The following is a 23294-nucleotide window of genomic DNA, read 5'->3' as shown; positions in this document are numbered from 1 at the left end:
AGATTGCAGAATTGTATTTAATTTTAGGTAGAAGAGGGTAAGCAAAATGCTTAATGCTTGGGTTCTGAGCATCTGAAGAAATACTCTGCAGAACAACTTCATAAATATTTTCCAGTGTCTTCACTTCAGAACTGTTGGCTTTAATGATTGTGCAAATATGTATATGTATTTAAATAAAGAGCTTCTAGTTTACCTTCCTGAGTTTGCTGTGGTAGCAGTAAATAATTCTTTGTAGTTATACAAGTTCTGATGGTTGGTCAATTGCTTCTACCATAACCTTTATATGCATACAGCATCAGTTTTGTAACTGCCTGTTTGTCAGTTCTGTGTGAATAAATTCAGATGGCTATCTTTATTTGACTGGAAATACTTTGACTTGTTATAACATGAAGTTTTGTTTGGTAACTATCATAGCTAACTACTGTACAATGTCAGTGGAATGAGTATTGTGACAAAACATTCAGTGCTTATTTTCAATTTCATGTTTTCACTTTTCCTGATTTCATGGCCTGTCATTTATCTAAAGACTCGTGGCTCATCTGCAGAATCTTGGGATGGGCAGACAAAGCTTCGCACTTTCATATGTAATCTTTCAGTAAATAGTTGTCCACTGTTCCATTTTTACACATTAAAAAAAATCTCACAGTAAAATAGTAATGTAACAGCTACATATACTATATAACAGTACATGAAACTGGTACATATCTTTCCATCTTTAGGTCTTTGAACATGTTAGTTTCTCCAGTAAACTATATGATGGCTTAGGATTTATTCACTAAAAAAAACTTCACAGATTTATTTTGAGAACCTTAAGTTTTTCTTGCAATTTTAACTAATCTACTTGCTATTTGGAGATAATTCTTTTGAGGAACTTCAGGATGCTCTTGCTAGTATCTTTGAGATTTATGTTTTTATATGGTTATGCTAACAATTTTTGTAATATTCAGGAATTTATTATATACAAATATTAAGAGTACTTCTGATGACAGTGTAAAACTAGCATGTGACAAAAAGTTGTAACAACCATTAAATATTATTAAAAAACAGTTTAAAAAATTGTAATGCTATTGGGAATCTGATTACAGTTGAGCTTAGTTTATAACCTTTGCCTTTGTTGAGGATAGGGACTGGCAAAGCTGCAGTAGTTTTAAATGTTCTTCAGGACAGTGTTAAATATTTAAAATATGTGTACTCAAGAGTTGTTGAGGACTTACCCTTCAGTATTTCATACAGTCTTTCTTAAATTAATCACTTCAAAATATTAACAAATGACTTGAGAAAGTTCTGTATCCATTTACTGTGAGGGAGTATAGTAAGTAAGTAAAGTAGATTAACCAAAAACCCATCAGTTTCTTGGCCAGGGAAACTTGAAAGCTGCATAATCATATATATAAATGTGAAATGCTTTTTCAGTTTTATTTTGTCAGCTACCAAAGGAAGCATTCCTAGAATGGTGAAGTTAGTCATGTAAACTCAAGTTTGTGCTGAGGATAGCTTCTGTTGCTTTTACTTGGTGTTCTATACCTTAGATGTTATGGAAGAAAATGTATGTACCTTGGGAAATTAATCCTTAGCTGATGACTTGTGCTTAAAAAAAAGTCATTCTTTTGTTCTTTGATGTGATTTTTGTTCTTGATTCCCAATTCCTCAGTCTTCAGCTTTATTGATGACCAGCGTTTGGTCTGAGAAACTGAAGATATCCTGTTTTTTGTCTCTTCTGTTTCTGTGTGATGGTGTTGCTGTAAATGAGCTGCTGTACTTCTCTGTTCTTTCAGCAGGAAGGAAAGAGGTATTCTGACCAAGTACTACTGGTGAGTTTTACCATATTTTAATTGGAAATTTCCTCTTATTTGAAGTGATACTAGCGCATAAAAGAAGACAAGCTTCACATATTAGCAGACAATGAAATAGGCTCTGCTGTGAACTGATTTGAGTTAGAAAAATTTTATTCATATGTTAGCGTTATTCACATACTAAGTAGCGTTGCAAAACTGCTGCACACCAGTATGAACATGTCAATTCAGAAAGCTTAAGTGTGTCCCAAACTAAATGGAATCTCCTTCAACTGATGTAGCGCTTAAAAATGCTGTATCGCATACAGAATATTTTATTCTGCAACTTCCTCTGGTGGAACAACTTCCAAAAGCATCTGAAGGTGCATAGTGATGGGCTCTGAGAAGGAAATTTTTTTTTTTAGCTGCTTTATCAGGAAAAAAGTATTTATAGTCAGATTAATACAGTTTGTCTTAGTTAAAAATATTCCTTGAAATTGTTGTCTTCATATCTCAAACTTTAAAGGGGAGGGAAATCAAAACAAGCTAAAATATTCTAGGGTTTCTAAAATTGCTCTTTATAGAGTAAACTATTTCTAATTGCATAATTATGTAATATGTGATAACTCAGGCTGGGGAGAGAAACACCTGGTTGTATTTTTTTTATCTATAGAACTATTAATTGTTTCCTGATTCTGATTTCAGTTTTCCTTTCAGAAATTCCTGCATGTCACATTTTCTCTGAGAGATTAAGGAGTTCCTTTTGAGATTAGATGAAGTTGTTTTATAAATGACCACACTGAATTTTTGCAGCTCTCAGTTTGCTCAACAGCACTGTGATTAATATTGGTCTTAATGTTGTTGTTGCACTTAGTAAGCATGATAAAATTGGTAACTTGAGCCAGTAGCAGGGTGTTCTGTGGCATAAGAATATTTGCTGCTCTCTAGTTAATGACCAGAGAATCTTTCTGAAGAGCTAACTTTATGGTTAAAGTAGTTGGACTCATTAATAAGTTCTTATCTGTGTTACTACAGCTATGTATAGCTCTGCAAACTAAGTTTCTTTGTTGCTTTAGTTTGGACATCCTTTTATTCTTCTGGAATGGTTCAACACTTTTCGTTGACGCAGTGTGCTTTGCTAATGTTACCTGTCTGGAAGATTGCCTCCCTTTCTGTTCCCCCTGCTACATGGTTTTGTTGTGATGGACCATAAAATGAGCCCTGTTGGAGTAGTTACTGTAAAGCTTAGGAATGTTCTGTTAAATTTGGTGATTGAGGTATACTTACTTGATATTTTTTGGGGCCACTTGAACTTGAAATGAACGAAAAGTACATAAAATATAAGTCCACTTAATATAAATAAAACACAGTACAAATAGGCCAGTTCAGGTGCAGTGATGATTGGTGCCAGTACCAATAAAATGGATATTAATGTCACTATAACTGGAATAACGATAGGTATCTGCAAGTTAAAAAAAAAAATCACAAGAACTTAATGAGTTGTTCTGCCATTCTTACAGAAATTGTGTATGCATAGTGCAGATTTTCATTGCCTTATGAGATTCCTGGAACTAGATCTGGCAATTAAAAATAGCAAGAATATGGATAGGGGAAGTCTTTTAAGTCATTCAAGAGTGTCTCTTTGTATTGCAAATTGTGGTGTAGTAATCATCCATTTTAATGGATTTGGGACTTCAGTACAGTGGACTCTCAGCTTTGGCTGCTGACTTTAGTTTCCCATCCCTGAAAATCTGAAAAATTTTCTACCTGTGGCCTGCATGAGTGAAAATAAACATTGCCTGGGCTCCTTTCTAGTCTTTGAGCTTTGTCCTAGTGCAAAACTTGAAGAAGGAGCCACAAATAAGTGTCTAGATTTCATGTGGGGCAGTCATCTGCCTCAGGATGTTGTGTAAGTAGCCAAACTTCTAGAATTAGTTCATGCTATTCATGGAAACACATGAAAAGCCATACTGAATGCTGAACTTACCTTAATTGGTCTCTTGAGTTCCTTTCTTGTAAATCTCATAACAATAAGTGCAAGTACACTTAAACCATAAAATATCCAGACTGCAAAACTGAAATAGTTTATAAGTGCATTAATGTCACCAGGGATAATATAAATAATAGTAATGGCCCCCTAAAAATAGAAACAAAAGTTAGCATAGCCTGTTATAAAAGGAGATACACCCATACACAGACATAAGTGTAGTTCTATGTTTACAGTATTCAGTGCCTGATTTGTGCATACTTTTGCTTAAACATTTGAGTATTTTTGAACTGCAGCTTCTTCTGTGCACTTTTGTTAGCTTTTAAATTAAAAGACTGAAATTGTGTGTGCTAATTCATTCTGTTGTTCACTGTGTGGAATGAAGAGAATATATTAATTTTTTTTTTGTTATTGAGTTTACTGGATGGAGCAGTAAAACTTGGGAGTGTGTGTGGTTTAACCTTCACATAAACAGAAAGTATAAAAATTGTCTAATTTCATTTTAAAATACATTACTAAATGTAGATACCTCTTTATACATGGAAAGATGTAAATGCGTTCTTACAAGGAGGCAGTAGAGCAGGAAATATTTCACAGGCATCATGTGAAATAAAGATTTCCCTGATGCCAGTATTCTAATTTAACTTTCATACTATGGGTTTTTATTAGAAAATTCATCTGTGGAATGGAACTTTTCAAATAAAGTTCCTTTTCTCTTACGGTCTTTTTTCCTAATTCTTGTTTTCCTGTCATTTGTAGTCATATGCAAATCATAATCCCACAGAGATGCACAGACACATCAAGATTGCTGGTAAGAAATTTTGGAATTGCTTGCTAACATTTTTTTTTGTAGTTTCTTTTTTCTGTCCTTAGGGTGTATACTTACATAAAACATGATAGCAGGTGCTGGTGTTAAGCGCTTAACGCTAATGTAAGAGAGCACCTCTAACATGTGCCCTTCACGCCCTGCTACATAAACCAGTCTGAAAAAAAACAAAAACAAGTCAAGCTTGTTAGCATGGCACAGAATTCAAGTGGGTTTACTCCCCCAAAAAGAGGGGGAAGGGGAGAGTACCACTCATCTTAAGATTTGGTTTTGTTGAGCAGCTGCACCTGATTAGAATTTCCTGTATTGTGCATCACTATTTTCTTTAATATACAGTGATATTTAGGGAATATTGCAGTAAACTGAAATAGTGGAAATAACTGATATCAAAGCTCAGAACTTGAGAGTAATTCTGTTCTCAGAATCATTAACTTTCACGCTTTATTTACCTGGAATTGTTTTGGGGAAAAAAATCAAGTACTTGTGTCTTTTAAGAGTATTTTAATATTTTTCCTTACCAAACAATTCTTGACAGCCTTCTGCCAAAGTCTGTATAGTCCTATAGTGTTCAGATTGATATTTCTTTAAATAGTCAGTAGAAATGTTGAGCAATAGATCAAAAGGAACAGCTTGTTTTTCAAGTTCTTGACTTTTAATTTTGTCATCACATTTTCATTCTTAATCTTTTGTTTGCTTAATGATTAGCTTTAAATTCAGCCAGAAAAAAATGCTTTATTTGCTTTGAAGCTATCTTATTTTTTCAAACCTGTATAGCTACTGCTGCTTTTTGCAGAACATACTGTAGCTAGATTTGCCAGCACTTTACAGTTATTTTCTCCTCATATTTATTCTGGTTCAATATAAGTATGTTACTTTGTCTGAAGAGTGAAAAAAAGTAATTTTCAGATATCTAGAATGGGAGCTTACCTGCCTGCAGTAAAACATACCCCATTGGCAGATCCAATTGTAGAAAAGGCCACGAAGAGAGGAATTATCCATGAGGCTGAATAAAGGACTCTGTCTCCAAATGTCTGGGATATGGGATTAAAATTAATCATTTTTGTCATTTTAACTGCTTTTTTAAATATTAAAATGTGGGTGCCACTTCAGAAATAGATTTTGTATTTGACTGTGTTTTATCAATAGAATATGTGCGTTGTATATATTCAAGAGTGTTTAGCCAAATTAGAACTTGTATGTATTAAGATTCTATGAAGATGAGTGAAATATTATTGTCCTGGTGTCTGAGATGCAGCATGCATTGGAAACACTGGGAGACAGATGTGAAAAATACACTGAAATTCAATTCTGTTTAAGACATCTGTTAAGGTTTGGGGATGTCTGCAAAACAAAACAAAAGATATGATTGCTGCAGAGCACTGTATGGAAACAGCCTATAGAGAAAGAAGAACAGTAGTTAAGATGTGACACCTGAGGGGTTGTTAGGGGTGAAGATGTGAAGAAACAAACTTGCAAAGTTTGTGAAGTAGGCCTGTGCCATGTTACATTGATTGTTGCTGCATGATGAATTGAGACTGATGTAGGCACACTGGTCTGCTGTAAGAATTTAAATTATGTGAAGGGTTGCACTGCTGTGCAGGTTTAACATTGAAGTGTAGCTGCTTTATCCCCTAGCAGGGTACCATCAGCATTAAGCGTAAAGCTACTTTGAGAGAGAGAGATAAGTGTTTAGACAGAGTGCTCCACTTATTTTGCTGTTTGCTGTGTCACTTTTGTGCTGCTCAGTAGCAATAGAGATTTTTTTTAGTTTGATCAGTGCTAGCTCTCTGCTAGCTCACTATGGACAGTCAGCTTATGGAACAGCAGTGAGAAGTTCTTTGTCAAGATGAAACTCAAGGTGAGATACTAATACCCTTTGATGGAAGAAAAACAAAGATAACTGAATTGCATCAAAATACTGTTCTAGAACATTTCTGTTTTGAGTATTTTTACATTAATATACCTCTTTGTTGTGTTACTCTGCCTTCACCATGCATACTAGATGCTCTTTGTTTTCATATAAAACTAACAACGAAAAATTGCTGCGATACACTGATCAGTACTGGCTTTGGGAGACAGTCCCCCTGTAATGAGTGGAACTGAAGGGACAGGTGTTTTTATGTAAAGATTATTCTCAAGATTTTAGAAATGTAATGATTTTGGCAGTAGCATGTCTTGTATTAATGAAAAAAATGATTTATCTTAACAGTACTATAGAAAAATCAATATTAAGATAAAGTTAAATCTAATGAGGAAGTGAACTACATCCTCCAGGACGATAAGGTCTAATCTGTAATTTTCCACGTACTTGTTGCTTCAAACTACTGGAAGCACTGACAAGGGCAAAGCAGTGGTCATGGGTTTTTTCTGTGTATGTTTTAGTGCTTGCAGAAAAAAGTCAACTGCTGAGCTGTAGTGTTTGCAGAATGTTACCTCAGAGACTGCATTACTTTTACTTGCGTTTTTTCTTGGGATATGGAGAGGCAGTTTAAATTAGTCATGGTATCAATAAATTTTAGATTAAGAAGTGATAGATAATGGGGATGGGGAATCAAGGTGAGGCTAACAGTTCAGAAATAAATTCTATCTTAAACTTATAGGTTGCTTTTTATTCATTCTATTGCTGAAGAAGCTTTAATGTTCACAGGGTTTTTTGTTTGTTTCTGGTTTTGTTTTTTTGTTTTTACAAAATAAAGAAACTTACCACAGCAACTGCCTGGGACTGCAGGAGTTCTGTTGGAGTCATTACGGTGAAATATGAAATGTTTATCAGAATGTAACAAACCGTAACCAAGGGGATTCCAATGAGTATAGACAGTGGTAGGTTTCTAAAGAATGCAAAAGTAAGACTTCATTAGCATTGCTGTATCACTGGCATTGTTACTGTAGTAAAGACTTTTTTTTACTTCTCAGATAATGTTCAGATATGTTTACGTTCCTTTACTGTAAAGCAATAGAAATCAGGGTTAAAAAAGAAAAAGGATGAAAGCCAGAATATTTGGTAGTTCTTTTTCTGCTAGTACTCAAAATTTGAGTAAGCATTCCTTTTAATGTCAAGCCAGAATACATTCTTGCTAGTAAGAAAATGGAGTTTTATTGCTAAAAATACAACTAGGGTTTTTTGGTTTTTCTTTCTTACCTGTAAGGATTCTTAAGTTCTTCTGTGATGTAATTGAGTTGATTCCTGGAAGTGAAAACATCAATATCATGTTACTAGAAATCAGATGTTATTTTCTGTTATTGTTTGTCTTTACTGTTAAAAACAAAATTTAAAAAAAGTAAACAGAAAAACATATCTGAGTTTCTTATCTGGCTGTGAGCCTTGAGTAACCAACTTTTTCTGCTTAAAGTTTTGATGCATCCTGCAATTTCAGAAATGTCTTTATAATTTTGAATTGGGATGCTCTTAGTTTCTGGGTAAAATGTCCAAGAACAACCAGAAATTAGTAGACTGACTTGACTGTACCCACTGCAAATCTTTAACAGTATCTATTGGAATGTATGGTTCCAGATGGTCATTTTCAGTAGACCATGGAGACAGGATTGAAACAGATTTTTTTACTCTCTTGCTTCTGAAACCAAGAAGGAGGAATTTGTGTTTATAGCTTGCCAGGCAGCTTCTGAAATTCAGTCCCTGATGGATTTTTTAAGTAATTATTTAGGATTTAGGCAGCGGCTTCCCCCATACTCCCCCCAAATGACAGAGAAGTCTAGGTTGGTATCTGAAACACAGATGTGCATGCCTCAGTTGAGAGACTCAAGCTTGGAAAGTGAAACTGAAAGAATAATCTATTTCAGTTTAGTCTGAATTTGATTTCTTTTGCTGTAAGTAAACATATGATTAATACCTTTACAAAAAATATGGGTCTATTTCCAAAACTTGGCGCTACAAATTTTTAAGAATAGCATTAATGGATCAGGTCTTGATCTCAGACTTGTAAAAACAGAGCCTCAAACCAATTCACATTCCTGTTAGTTTTAGGAAGTGAAATGTTTATTATCTGGATTGTAGCAGAGATTGTTATCTATATTCATTCAGTAAATAAGTTTATTCTGGTGAAAGAAATAATTGGAAGTAGTCTTCTGAGTATTGAATATGGATTATGTGAATGTAAACCTAAAACCTTTATTTTATGGTTATTTTCAAATGTTTTTTGTTTGTATTAACAAGTAATGATAAAACAGGTGAGATGTCCAATGGGAAGCTTCTTAGGGAAGGAACCTCTATTGATTTTATGATAATTCCAACTAAAGCTGAAAAAGAAAAAATGTATAACCACATGAATTAAAACTTCTAATATTTACATTCTTTTGTACTTGTTTCACAAAATGTGAACTTTGATGGGGGTGATCTGTAGAGAGCTTTTGTCTATAAAGCAATTAGATGTTTTTTGTCTGTCTCATTACCACAGTATCCAAGCACCTTCAGCACTGAAGTGGTGTAGCTGCTTCAGGATGTGTTATAAAATCTTCCCCTAATAAACAGTAACTTCTAGGCTGCTGCTCTTTTTCCACAATTCATTGAGAGATTATTTATAAAAGTTCGGATGTTAACTTACATCTTTCGAGTTCTGCTGGGGGAGAGATTTAAAGGCCATTAAACTGTAAATGCTAACGGTGGTAAAGATGCCTTACCATCCATCGTATGCCCAGAGTCCGTTATAGAATGCCAAACCAATAGAGCTAACAGAAATTTTACTGTCCTTGAAAGAGTCTTGAAAGTTTTGGGTTTTTCCTGGAAATGTGACAAATATTAAAATTAATTTGGATAATTGCCACTGGATGAAGAAATACTTGAACGTCGGTTGCATCTTTTGAAACATTTCGTTAAAAACCAGTTTGTAGAATTTTTATGAGCTTGTTGGTAGTATTGAATTTCTTACCCCACTTCCTCTAAAGAAAGTACTGCAGTTTCAGAGAGATTTTGGAGCATCAACACTGAGTAAAGATAGCCTTATTTTTGTGCCATTTTTGTCAGTTGGAAATTCTTAAATATCACAGCAGAAACTAAAATAATTGTTGGAAGTGCATGTATATTTGATTACCTTGTGCAAGGAGAACAATTCCAGTTACAGCAATGAGTGCCACAACTATCATTTTAGCAGCTGTGAGAAAATTCTGGAGATAACTTCCCAGCTTCACGCTCAGTGAATTCACTATTGTGATTACCACTGAAAGAAATAAATTACCTTGCATTAAATTTGTAAGAGCTGGAAAAGAAAGATTTCTTAAGCAATATTTCCCTTGTTCCCTTAATGCTTTTCCCTCTTAAACTGTGTATGTTACTCATGCAATTTTTAATATAAGATGATAGGTTGATTTAAATTAGTGAGAAAAAATTTTATGAACTAGATATGTACCCTTAACAATAAAACAGAATTAAGTACATAGTAACTGTGCTGCATTGTGATGCATACAGAAGTATCCTCACTAACGTTTTTTATTCCTTTTTTGTTGCAGATAAGTGCTCATGATATGGCTGTATTTCTTGGTAAATAAGGAAGGAAACAGGCTAGAAGTGAACCATCTATCCATTCTGTGTATTGAGTCAGTGAGTTCTTCCCACGATTACTACATTGTTCCAAAATAAATTGTTATTAATACGTAGAAAATAATAAAAAATAATACATTGGTCCCAATTAAAACGTTGTTCCAGAGTTCTGTTCCTTTCAGTGTGAGATTGCTTCCTGCTGTCCGCTTAAGGATTAATGCACTGAATTCTTACTATGCTGAAATGTATAAGGATGAACAGAAACTGGTTTGCAGTTGTGGAATTTGTCACTTAAAAAATGGTAATAAAAAATTCTTACCAATAGCAGCTGCTGCAAGGCACTTGATGACTGCTGGAGGTGGATCACAACCCGGATAAAAGGGAGCTGATGCATATTCTGCAAAGCTGAGACATATGATAGCAAAAGAGCTGGGTTTTATGACGAGCAAGCTTGACCAAGAAAACAGGAATGCTGGTATTGGACCAAAGGCCTCCAGAAGGTAGGGATATTCTCCTCCTGATTTTGTGATAGTTGTACCGAGTTCAGCAAAACAAAGTGCACCTGAACAACATGAAACACACTTGTTATTTTTTTGTTTGGTTTATGCACATCTCAAACTGTGGACTATTTATAGATAACACAATTACAGAAGTAGATATATGTAATGTGTACTTCTTCCAGAATTGCATAAATTTTACTGTGCATGCTAGATTTTAACTGTGAAGAAGTGTGTGAGTTTGGGAAGAAAAACTCAAACTCGAGATGATCTAGAATTTACTGTTAGTTATATTTAAGACTTGTCGATGAAGTACAAAGGTTCTGATTGCTTTAAAAGCCAACACAACATCAGGTGACGGCTACAGTAGATTGGCATAGTTGTTAAAAAAATCTATGGGGACAAAGATGATCTTGTTGCTCAGTTTTGAAGTAGAAAATCTACTAAGCTCAGCTTTTAAGTACAGTGGTACTTGCTTGATTGTGGTAGCTGGTATCTTACTCAGAAATGATTATTTCTATGTTCTATACCTGACATAATGCACAATTAATTCCCTTTACTAACTGAAATATTCTGAGATGCGTAGTACTAAATTTTGGATGATAAAATTAGATAAAGAAAAAACTGTAGAAAAATAGTAGTAATACCATGCCACTGCTAGTAGATTTGGCATATTGTTTTGCCTGTGATTTAAGTAAAAGTATTCTCTTTATTGCAGTTAGTGGATAAAGCGAGCAAAACTAAATCCTGTTTCAAAAATGTCTTAAAAACGTTCTTTATGTTTTAATAGCTTAATCTATTGTTTACAAACAACACGTTTGTTACAGTCAGAGTACGACTGATTTTGGTCTAGGTGCTATTACCGAATTTGTGAAATGAGTTGTATGCAGACACAAAAGAGTAAATTGAATGATCTAAGCAAAAATTCAAACTTCTGTGTTGACTCTGTTTACCTATTGTTGCCAGAACTCCACAAGCTGCCCAGATGGTTAAACAAGGACCCACGGCTCCAACATTGGCAAGTACTGATTTTGGAGAAACAAAGATACCTGAGCCAATAATTGTACCAACGATCATACAGATTCCACTAATCAGGCCCACCTTAAAATGAAAGGAGATATTTTCATAAAGTAACTTCTAATAACTACTTCTCAGTGTAATACAGTGATAGTAATTGACATCAGTGATTTGTTGTTGTGGTCTTTGACATGAAGATGACAAATTACAATTCCCTTTGAGAGTCTTGTCAGAAGTAAAAGAAGTGGCATATCCCTTCTGTAGAAGCATCTGTCATTTTCTGGAGGAGAAAAGTTACCATGTCTTTCTATATCTTCAGATGTTTTATGGACATAAACACAAATCTGCCAAAGCAGTAAGCTGAACCAACCTTATTCAGCCTCTGAAAAGTTTATGTGGAAAGAATTAGTAAAGTTCATAATGTTATGCTGAGCTGAGCAATTTTGAAGTATAAAATATATAATTTTCAAGTCTTCAAATTATTTTTCTTTTTATACTCTTTCTTTTGATTGTGTTTATATCAGAGCTATGTACATAGAAGTTAATGAGTTTGTAAACCACACCATGAAGATACCTGTACACTGTTGCAAATAGGAGCAGTTTCAGCTTTTGTATGATGATGCATTGTCACCCTTCCCTGTTGTATCGTCACCTGTTCCTACTGCTTCCCTCTGCCAGCCCTTCACATGTGCATGTTGAGTGAGTGGGTGCTGGTATTTACCTGTTTTTGTAGGTTCGTAGCTTGAGGTTCCTGACTCCTAATGGATTGTCCATCCTCAGTTTTGTACTGTTCTTTTCTTTTCCTCAAGCTTCCTTCACCCATTTTATTTACTTGTTGATATATCTAAATAAATTAAAGGGAAAAAGGAAGTGTAGTCTCTCTCCTTTGAATGTCTCTAGGAGTCCGGGCTGATTTAGAAGCTGGCCTGTTTTTTCTCGAAGCAGCATTTTCCGATATTTGTTAAATAAGGCCTTTTCCTGATTTCTTGGAGATCAGGAGAATCTTGGAGATCTAGGAGACCAGGTGTGATTTCCTGTAATTGTCTAATTAGCAGCTCTTTGCTTCAGAAAGTGTCACTGTTCTTCTCTGTGTTGACTTAAGGTGAATGTCTTCAACTGAACATTAGATTCTGTTTAGAATTAGACTGTAAACGATTTGACTTCAAAAAAGTTAATTTTAGACTCGTATGTTCTTGAATTTTGCTTGTTTCACACAGTACTGAAATAAAATCCATCCTGATGTAGTGATGGAAATTGAAGTTAAAATAGGTTAGTCCTGATTGCCACAGTTGATTCAGTTAATCTCATTAGACTCTCCACCAGTAGCTGTTAGAATCTGAACATGGATGATTGTGCTGCAGACAGTAAATCAGATATATGTCATTTTTGGGCAACTCAGCTAGTATCCAGTAATTCTTGGCTTTTTCTGTGGCATTTTAAATTGACAGAACATCTGAAGACCAGCAGTTCTGAGACAGAAATGCTTTTGCAATAGAGAGAGACCTGGTTTATGTTTTGAATTAAAGATTTTAAAAATCAATGTAATCCAACTGAAGATTCAAACCGTAATGGAAAACTGCCCATGTAAGGAATGCAGGGCTTGGGTCACTGAATTCTATTACAGCTTTGTGCCCAACTTCTGTCTGTAAAGTTTTTTGTCTAGAACATGTTGTCATCTACTAATTCATACTGTCACTTACCTTATTTATATTTCTTTGATGTAGTTCAGGCTCCAGAGATTTCTCTATAGTGTGTTTCTCTTTCTTCCCGTTAGATTTAGCAGTCAGTTAGAGAGCAACTCAGGTCCATGTCTGAAGCCAGAATACGCAGAAGCAGCAGCAGCTTAAGTACAGAGGTTATAAAAGGTAATCATTAAACCCGTTCTCAGACAAGAAGCTTTGAGATGGGAACTACAGGTAAACCAATAGTCCAATTAGTTTATCTTTAAAAACAAAAAGGTTTTTTTACATTGTTGAGAATGTTTGTCCAGTTGTTAAGAATGTTTGTCCAGTACTTAAGTATTGTATTATGTGGTGAGAGTAAATCATAATTTGAGTGATTTTAATTTCATGTCAAGCTATTTCTGGTTTAGAAACTTAGTGGAAAGATAAACTTGAAGTAATTGCTGTAGTGTGGATGTTTAAATACTTCAGTCCAGATGTTAAGTGCATCCCATAAAAACAGCTTGTTTCATCTTGAGGAGATGGAGAGGTGTAAGCAGGAAGCTCTCATTTGTTCATTAACCTGAAGATGGCTGAGTGGGCAGCTTGTGTTCCTTCCATGTGCGGTTTCAATTAATGTTTTGTTTTTGTAGATGTTTAAAATCTTCCTTTAGGGGAAGAAAAGCTGTCTCAATTTCTGTTTTCCTACATATCCAGGAAAGCACTGCTGATACTGTGCGTGTTGAAAACAAGGTAGCTTCTTTCATTCCTGCTGGTCATCCTTAAAAGACTAGCAAAAAAACCTGTAAGTGCTTCGCATCATTATTTTTGGTAATGCAAGTAGGAAGTCCTAATTAAATCAAACATCAACTGACAGCTTTTAACAGTAAATATTAAAAATATATATTAATCACATTAAAATATGGTATGACTTCTTGTTATGGTAATGCTTCAAGAACAACAGTAATACAGAACTGGAAATAAGCCCATGTCATTAGATTTAAATACCAAAATTAGTGAAGAGTTGAGGTTTCCTATATGTTGCTAACACAAAGACTAATAATGATAAATGGAATGAGAAGCAAACTTACCATTCTGTCCCATCTGTATACTGGCCCATTGAGAGTTTTTTCTTTTTTTCCTTTTATCCTTCTTTTTGAGCATGCAGTCTTCATCAGCAGGAATTCCTGGCTTTAGTAAAGTTATTCTGTGATTAAAAAATAGACTCTGAAGAAAATGAGAAATAGCCTTATTGGTTTCTGGCTACCATATTTTATTATGATTGAGCTGGACTGTGCCACATCCATTTTTCTCTGAGACTGCATCATGGAATCATAGGGGTTGGAAGGAAGATTCAAGATTGTTGAGTCCAACCCATCTGCTAAAGTGAGTTCCCTTGAGTATGTTGCACAGGAAGGAGTCCTGGTGCGTTTTTTAGTATCTCCAGAGAAGGAAACTCCTCTTTGGGCAGTCTGTTCCAGTTCTGTGTAACCCTTAAAGTGGTTTTCCCTCATGTTTGTATGGAACGGTGTTCCAGTTTGAGCCCGTTGCCCCTTGTCTTGTTATTAGGCACTGCCAAAATGAATCTGGGCCCTATCCACTTGACTCTTGTCTTTGAAATACTTATAGGCATTGAGAAGATTGCCTCTTCATCTTCTACATGCTGAATGGTCCCAGGTCTTTCAGCCTTCCCTCATAAGGCAGTTGCTTCAGGCCCTGGTAATCTTCGTGGCCTTTCACTGGACTTTGTAAGTTTGCTCCCTTTCTTAAACAGAGGAGCCCTGAACTGGACATGGTACTCCAGATGTGGCCGCACCAGGTCAGGGCAGAGGGGGAGGATCACTTCCATTACCTTGCTGGCCCCAGGAGATACCATTGGCCTTCTTGGCCACAGAGGCATTCTGCTGGCTGTTGGCCAACCTGTTGTGTGTCAGGACACCCAGGCCCTTCTCTGCAGAGCTCCTCTCCAACAGGTCAGCTCTTAAACCTACTCCCTGTGTGTAGGATGCTACTCCCTGTGTGTAGGATGCACTTGCCATTGTGGAACCTCAGTGGGTTCATCTCTGCCCAACTTTCCAGCCTGTCCAGGTCTCGCTAAATGACAGCAGAGTCTTTTGGTATGTCGGCCACTCCTCACAGCTTCTTATCAGAAAACTTGCTAAGGATGTACTCTGTCCCTTAATCTAGATCAGTGATGAGGATGAGATTGCAAAATAATGCCAGTACTGAAACTGAAGCTGTAGCTGTATTTTTGCAGCTATCAATTTTATTTTTTCCTCTTTATTTTGATAAGAATTAAAAGCAGGGTCAAACTTCAAGAAAAGCTCTTTCATCTTAACCAACTTGCTCAAAAATTACTATTTCAGCAACAGTCAGATTTGTTGTGTGCTGTTTGCTTGTTTGTTTTACCAACAGATAATGAGAATAAAGAATATTTAAGTCTTACTTTAAGCATATGAAAAGCCAGATATCAACAGTGTACTCCTTCTTCTGCATGAAAGACTTCAAAATAATTTTCTTGGTAATTATGATATAGTGATGTTTCTGCATATACCTGGCTTTGTATTGAATATTTTATAATGTATTTCTGTGTCCTCTAGGTCAATATTATGACACAATCTTCTTTTTATGGAAATAACACAGACTACTGAAGTTGCTTATGTGAAAAGAAAAAGCATTTTGGGGATGGGAAGGGGAATCTTTTTTTTTCTCAAAATGAAGTATATAGACCTTTCTCATCATCTCCAGCCTGGAATTTCAGACTCACAAATAAGGAAATGCACAAATCCTTGTGTAATCATAATGGAAAGATAATTAAGTATGTTGTCTTAAAAACCTTACTTAACAATGAGTTAAACTTGAGATTTTTTTTAGATGCAGTGTTAGAGTGAGTAATCATTGGATTTTACATGCAGATAGAGATGTTCTACATCCCTTATGATGTTCTCAGATTTATTTTCTCTCACACCTCTCCTTTATTTTGTTTAAGATATAATACAGGCAACATTGAAAGTCCGTTAGTTTTTCACTAAGCAACCAATTTATTGAGTCAACATCGTGTATTTGGAAAGTTCTCATTTGTTGAATAGGTAAGTTCAGTGTATCAGTGGTTTGTTTCCTTATAAACAGTGAACCATATTCTTTTGTTATCTAGTTTTATTTTAAGGGTTAACCTTAGGATGGCATAGGGCTGTTAAAGGATTTGGACTTGTATCAGCAATCCTTTTCTGAGCCTTAAAACAGAAATACAGCATTGAGTTCAAGAATTCTGCTGTGTTGGTTTTTTTTGGTTGGTTTTTTTTTTTTTACTTTATGGACAAGAGGAATTACACTCTATAGCCATGGGAGAAGATTCCTTCCCTCTCAACTGTATATGTATGAAGAGATCAAGGAGTTCAAATTCCAAGGGACTGCAGAATGAAGCACAGTGTGGGCTGGGCCTGTCAGAGTAGTTTGAACCTTTTCAAATACTGTTTACCAAGTACATTGTAAAAAGTAATTTTCAACTTTAATTCAGGAAACAAGAAGTAGTCAGCATATACATTTAGCCCTTATCACCATTATCACTAATAATAAAGGTTAATGTTTGCTGGGGTTGGTATTTATTGCTGTAGTAATGCAAAAATTCTTCTTTGGAATGGCAATTCTTAAACGAATGATGACTGTTTTAACTAGGAGGTTTTACTTGTATATCTTAGTGGTATCTCAGAGTGGATACTTTCCATTCTAACCTTGCTACCTAACAGGTTACTTCATTTTTATCAGAGGAATGGTGTTTACTTGCACTTGCTCTTCTTTGACTCCTGCTGTTAACAGATGTGCTCTAAGAAGTTATCTCACTTCTGTTGACCTTAAATGCATTTCTTTTTTCTTCTGAGTAATTCCAGGTATGTTTTGAGGGAATGTAAGAAAACAGTCTTTCTGAATAGCTGTGTTGAGTAGGTACTACTCATGGTTGCAAGTTCCTTGCATCTTGTGGCAGGCACTTGCTCTGACAGGCCATACAATGCTGTGCTTTGGCTTGTAGGTGGAACAGCTTTGGCAGTGCTGGAGCAGCATGCAGGCTGGGTTTGGCAGGAGGTGCTGTGAGGACACAGCCAGAACAGCCAACCTGAGCTGACCAGAGGGATATCCAATACTTGTTTGGCATTCTACTCAGCAGTAACAGCTGATTATTTAGCTAAGTGTTTGTCTTCCTGAGAAACTGGTGTGCTTTTTTGGTGCCTTGCTTCTGGAGAAATAGCTGAACATCGCTTGCTGATGGGAAGTAGAGAGTGACTTCTGCTTCTTTTTGCTTCCACATACAGCCTTTGCATTTTTCCTTCATTCATTAAACTCCACCTTATTTCAGCCCATCACTGTTCTTTGTTACATTTTTCTCTTCCTGTCCTGTTGAGGAGGGGCAGTTAGTGTCATACCATCATGTAAACAGGAAAGATTAGATGAGTACATCATTTTTAATGCCCAAACAGTGTGTGTGTGTGTATATGTGCATATATATATTTTTTTAAATAACTGGTATTTTTCCCTCGTTGTTCACAGTATATTTCTTTAGGCCCCTGTGACAAAGTAGGGAAAGGAATAAGGCTGTTGGAAAAATCTTCAGGTTTGCTAATGGTAGATCTTAGTAGTTATTCAGACAAGTTGTTATGAGGGAGTGGATAAAAATGTCTTCCAGATCTGTTGTGTATTTATAGTAAGGGTATATGCTGTGTACTTTACAGTGAAGATATAACTGAAGAAAAGCCACAGGAAGTCTTTGCTGATTCAGTAAAGTTGAGTATAATTATTTGAATTAAGAAAGGTTTTAATCACTTAGTACACAGATGTTTTTTCTTGACATTATGATTCTCCATTAGTTTCCCATTTCTGAAGGCAAAGAAGACTTCAAAAAGCACCTTCTCTTCCATATTCTAGCTGATTGTGTAAATTTTGTTGTATTTCTGTTATGTTTACAGACCAGGATGAACGTACAGAGCTATTGCACATGTCACAAGTGTGATTTTTCTAGACAGGGATTTGTAATCCCAGGGGAGAACTCTTGGAACACATGATTCCTTTTGCATATATAATGGCATGAATTTTTCATGGGTTAAAAATGTTAGGAAGTTCTCTTTTTTTCTGACTTGGAGGCCAGTATTCAAGCTAGAAAGATGTAGTTCCTTCTAGTCTAAAAAGTGCACGATGGGGAAAGGTAATCAGCTGGGTCTAATTGACTTCTGAATGTACTGTTATTTCAGGAAATAATTTGATACTGTACAGAATTTATTGTACACTTTCTGGTAATCATTCAAAAAAAAAATTGAAATATGTGTCTGCTGTTTCACCTCAACTTAATGTTAATCATTGCAGGGAATCTGAAATCAGCTACTATTGATAACGTTGTCGTCATAGGCTATAAACTAGAGAATGCAAATGCAGCAGACAACAGGACGCTATCAGGCATACTTTCCTTACTGTGTCTGAGTCGTAGAATCCAGTATCTCTACAACTCAACTCTGAAAAACCTGAGTTTAACAGTATTTTGAAGATGCATCCAAGTCACTTGAGTTTACTGCTGACTTTCCTGAGTTTTGTTTCTTTTTGGAAACGTGATGATTTTGTTTATATTTCAAGTTAGAATTGAGTACACTTAGTTGTTATGGACAGAATATGATCTGTAAATGAATTAATGAAACTAATAGGACCTCAGGTGTACAAGTTTTGAATTGTTTTCTGGTTTTCTTGGTAAGAATTGAAGTACTTTCTCCATTTTACTTCATTTTGTGAAAGGAAGTTGTAGCAGTACTTAGTTCTTACAGTGAGCAAGATGCTGTAAAAAGGAGAGCACTTAACATCAGTATGTTCTGTCAAGCATGGTTGAGGTAAAATAGTAGCTAATGTCAGTGTATAACAAAAATGGGGAAAGCTTTTGTGGTGCAATACAATTGAATCATTTCTTTATAGCAATATATGTGGATAGTAACTACTAGACAATGCTAAGACACAGAGTATTTTTAGGTAGCGTTTTCTTTTAGGCTTGTGTACTGACTAAGCTCGTTTATGAACTCAGTGATGCAAATCACACTGGGGTGTCTTTGTTTCTGATTAGAAGGTGATTATTTTCTCAGAACAGAATGGTTGATTCTTCTTTTCAGCACTTCAGAGATGCATGGAAGTTGTGTTGCTTATGCAAGCAGAGAAAGAGTATTTTATTTCTTTGTATTACCATAATGCCTAGCAGTAACAGCCTTGGCACTGCACTTATGAGCTGCAGTAAGTATGAATTTGTCAGTCAAGCAAAATCTGGTTTTATTTCAAAAAATAATTAGCCAGACGGATGAAAAGGAATACAATTTTTTGTATAAATTTTTTGTTAGAATCATGAGGAACTTTCATGGTTGCCTGGTTATTAAACATCTCAAAGTTTAGTTTTTCTTGTTTCTTTCCTGTTCTGTCTTTTTAAAAGCACATATTTGAACCTTGTGCAAAGTGATTTCTATGCAAATCATGCAAGCTGGAGAAGTTCAGTTTTCAAAGGTTTACAGTATTCAGAAGATGTCTACAATGTACATGGTAGTTAGAATTTAGAAAACAGATTGAATGAACATGTATATAAGAACTGCAACCCCTGCTAGAATTGAGATTTCAAGAGTAAGACAGTTGTTTTACAATCCAAAAGATTTTGCCTTCCACGCGTCTTCCCAATGCTGCCTTCTTTCATGAACTTCATCCCCTTACTTAGTTTCGTATGGTTCAAAGGTTACTGAAGTGATTATTTCTATCCTTGATGTTAACAGAAAAGTGAAGAATGATTACAAGTTTTGTTTCTTCCTTAATTTTCGCTAGTTAAAAATCTGTAACATTGTATTTCCTGAAAGCTCCTTCCTAAGAGGCATGGTCAGTAAATGTCAGATTATTAGCTTCTTCGTGATATAACACAATTCCTTCTTTGTTCATAGTAGCAGAAGTAGAAACCATTAAACTGGTCAACCTGTACTACTGGATAATATTGAAGAGTTTAAAAAATTATAGTGGAGAGGAGACATCTTTTACTCAGAGGAGAAAAGATGAAATGAGCAGATTCTAGTAGTTAACTGAAGGGTTCTGCAATCATTTCTAATACAGTAAGAGCTGATATCTTTTAGATTTTATACTGCGTAGAGAATTACGGGTTACTGAACTGATCAGGTTTTATTTTCCATTGTTTTTATTGAAGTATTTTCCCTTTTTTTTCCTTTTTGGATTATTTAACCACTGACTCTCCTGAAGTATGGTGAACCTGGACTTTCTGTTGGTACACGTTAGCTGAGCAGTCTGTTACAGGTGGTAGCTGAAGAGTTGTTAACATGTGTGAGACGATGTCTGACAAATGTAAATAGAAAAGCAGCAGCCAGTGAATGTAAGGTACTCTGCTACATACAAAGTGAGAGCTTATGTAAGTAAAACTATAGCATCCCTTGCCATCATAGAAGAAATTGGGGCAAAGATATTAACATCATAGTGAGATCAACTACTACCTTGAGGTTATGTTTCTTGCCCATCTTGTGTACTTTTTCACACCGTCATGTTTTATACCAGTACTCTGGAAGTTGTTTGGGTTTTTTTCTAAACTTTTTCTGTTGAAAAAGAAAGCTCAATGTAGAGGAATATGATGACTTTGGTTTGCAAGACCATGTCATGATTTACGGCTAGCTTTATATGGTAAGTGTGAAAAGAACAATGGAATTGCTACTGCTTGTAACAGCTTGTGGCTCTAATTTGTGTATATGCTAGCAGGGTGGCAAGAACTTCTGAGTAGAGTTCTGCGATCACATACAGTGTACGTCTACATCAAAGTCACCAAAAATAGTATAATTTGGTATCTTAACACCAAAGCAGTTCAATATATGGTTCTTCTTGGAATTACCAGATGACCAAAGTCATGACTAGAGGGGAGAAGAACCATTAAGCCTAAGAGATAATCTAGAATACATGCACTTTGGCGTATGCAAAATGATTATAACAGTGAAGATGAAAAGAACAGGCTTATTTTGAAAATGGTACCCTTCCTTTCACCTTTAATGCTTAGATGACAAATAATCCCCTCTTAAAATACTCTGATACTATTTTAAAGAGAAGAACACACAACAGGCAGTTACTTTTTATTGATCTTTGTTCAAGTCTTATCCAAACTTGTCCTGTTTACTTCTGACTTACATAGTATCTCTTTTTCCTATGTTCCTGTTAACTACTACAGCAGAAAAAGAGAGACAGTCACTTCAAGTGTGAGGTAGGAGTTATTAGAACTCCAAGTCTGGCACGGCTTTAACTGTGATTGTTGTGAGAGAACACTCTGACATAAACCTCACCCTGTGCCCAGAGATTGCAGAGACCTGACTTTCATACAGTTTCAAAGAAATGAATCAGGTAAGGAAAATAATGTTAACGAAGTTGCACACGCTTTAGGAAGAGTGGGCTCCAGACAATCATTTACATGTTAATAAGGCCAAATACCCATTCCTGGCAGTGAGGGACTGCGTAAGTATCTTTTTAACTGCCACAGTTGATGCTATGGTGGTGCCATAGCAATGGCAATTGCAGTATTCTCTTCAGAAGTGAGAGATGGAAACAACTTAGACTACTAGCTTTTGGCCAAGAGGAATATTCCTTTTGTTAAGATAAAACTTCTATCAGATTTTTCAAATGCTAATCCTGGTTTCTGCCACATAGGTTTTTTAATTGGGTTCTTGATATGGCTTTAAAGGAAAAAGGTAAGGAAGCTAGGCAGATCTGACAGTTGAAATAGAAGAGTGTAATACTGTGTGTACTGTTACATCATGTGAAGCTCTTGGCTGGCACTTCTCAGAACTGCTGATCCTGCATTCTCAGACTTTTATCCTACACCACTGGGAGATGCATTTATCTCATCTGGCTGTCGATGCTTTATTTAAAATTGGTCAGTTTTCAGCTTCCTTTCCTGAATTAAGTTTGAGAAGTGCTGTTTGTATATATCGGTTGCTCGCTTGACTGGAACATGTCAGTTATGTTATAACATACATTTCTCAGCACTAGCACCTAACTCTGTGATTATTTTATCATGGTGTAAAAATTTTGTTAACATTGATAGTGCATTGTTATGGGAATTAATTTTAATGAAAAACCAAGAGGAATGTTTTCTAACAATTTCAAAAGGATGGATCTTGTGTTTCTTTGAAGACATCTGTTTGATAAAGAAACAAAAGTTTTCGTTTTTCCATATGGCAACTCAATTCTCACCTAACCCATCTTTCTGATTTCAAATGGAACCAAAGTATTCTGTTCCTTCTTTTAGTGACCTGGCTGGAATCAAGGCTTCTGCTGGATAAATGCCTGTGTTCTGTGGCAGTAAATGAACAAAGTATGTTCCGTGTATTTTCAGGATGTGAAATAAAAAAGCTCTTGTCCTGGAACAGCACACTTCAGCCTGTCCTAACTATTATTTAGTGCTTGTGTCTTTTGCATTGTTTTTTTTCTTGCTCTAGGTGGGTTTATTTACCTAATCCAAGTTGCAATAAAATGTAACTTAGCAACTGTGTTTGTAGATATATTAACCTAAGGACAGACTGAAGGACCTCTATTTCCCAGTGGTAGGAAAAAAAAAGCAGTTTTATTGAACACATGCAAGCATGTTAACAAAAAACTGTACAGTCTTGGTAACTAAAAGAATTAGGTTTATTTTGGGCAGCTTCAATCACCATTCCCAAGTATAACCAAAACTTGTGCCAGATCAGTTGTATATAAATCCAGATAGGTGCTACCTCAACTGATAGCAGATAACGCCCTAGTGACACTAATGTATTGCATGATAAATGGATTAAGCATTGACAGGAGGGACTGTATTTGGATAGTTTTGAGAATCCAGTGTGCATAAACCTTTTATCACTAAATAACCTTTTACTTTTATGACACCAATTTTCAAACAGCATGTAACTGCATTTCATTTGATTTGTAATGAGAAGTTGTAAAAGTGCTTAAAACTTCTTAACAGTGTTTGGTGTTCATATTCAGAGTTCATCCACCTTGGGTGATGTTTACAAGCAGTT

General features: G+C 35.6%; 1 protein-coding gene across 2 annotated transcripts; it reads right to left on the bottom strand.

The window, feature by feature from the left end:
- Window positions 1–1637: 1637 nt before the first annotated feature.
- Window positions 1638–13394, bottom strand: SLC7A9 (solute carrier family 7 member 9). 2 transcript variants are annotated; one of them, XM_065734245.1, is made up of 13 exons: window positions 13291–13394; window positions 12312–12434; window positions 11527–11674; window positions 10396–10638; window positions 9631–9756; window positions 9221–9320; window positions 7725–7769; window positions 7290–7413; window positions 5513–5616; window positions 4646–4742; window positions 3760–3909; window positions 3060–3234; window positions 1638–2172 (listed from the first exon to the last, which is right to left on the bottom strand). In XM_065734245.1, exons 2-13 carry the CDS (start codon window positions 12411–12413, stop codon window positions 2108–2110), a joined length of 1479 nt encoding a protein of 492 aa, XP_065590317.1. In that variant the 5' UTR covers window positions 12414–12434; window positions 13291–13394; the 3' UTR covers window positions 1638–2107. The 2 variants fall into 2 exon arrangements, with proteins under 2 accessions (XP_065590317.1, XP_065590316.1); XM_065734244.1 differs by lacking the exon at window positions 1638–2172 and having other exon boundaries at window positions 2847–3234.
- Between the last annotated feature and the right edge of the window lie 9900 nt (window positions 13395–23294).

The sequence above is a fragment of the Cyrtonyx montezumae genome, unplaced genomic scaffold (genome assembly GCF_038088225.1).
Source record: "Cyrtonyx montezumae isolate F1298 unplaced genomic scaffold, pur_monq_1.0 scaffold_17, whole genome shotgun sequence".
Classification (NCBI taxonomy): Eukaryota; Metazoa; Chordata; class Aves; order Galliformes; family Odontophoridae; genus Cyrtonyx; species Cyrtonyx montezumae.
This window is presented reverse-complemented; position numbering and strand designations above follow the sequence as displayed.

Bases quoted from the DNA above. Each gene is read 5' to 3' on its own strand.
- SLC7A9 (XM_065734244.1), bottom strand. From the start codon at position 12,413: ATGGGTGAAGGAAGCTTGAGGAAAAGAAAAGAACAGTACAAAACTGAG. The intron at 11,675-12,311 runs GTAAATACCAGC...TTTCATTTTAAG, and splicing joins CTACGAACCTACAAAAACAG to GTGGGCCTGATTAGTGGAAT. The intron at 7,414-7,724 runs GTAAGAAAGAAA...TGCATTCTTTAG, and splicing joins GAACTTAAGAATCCTTACAG to AAACCTACCACTGTCTATAC.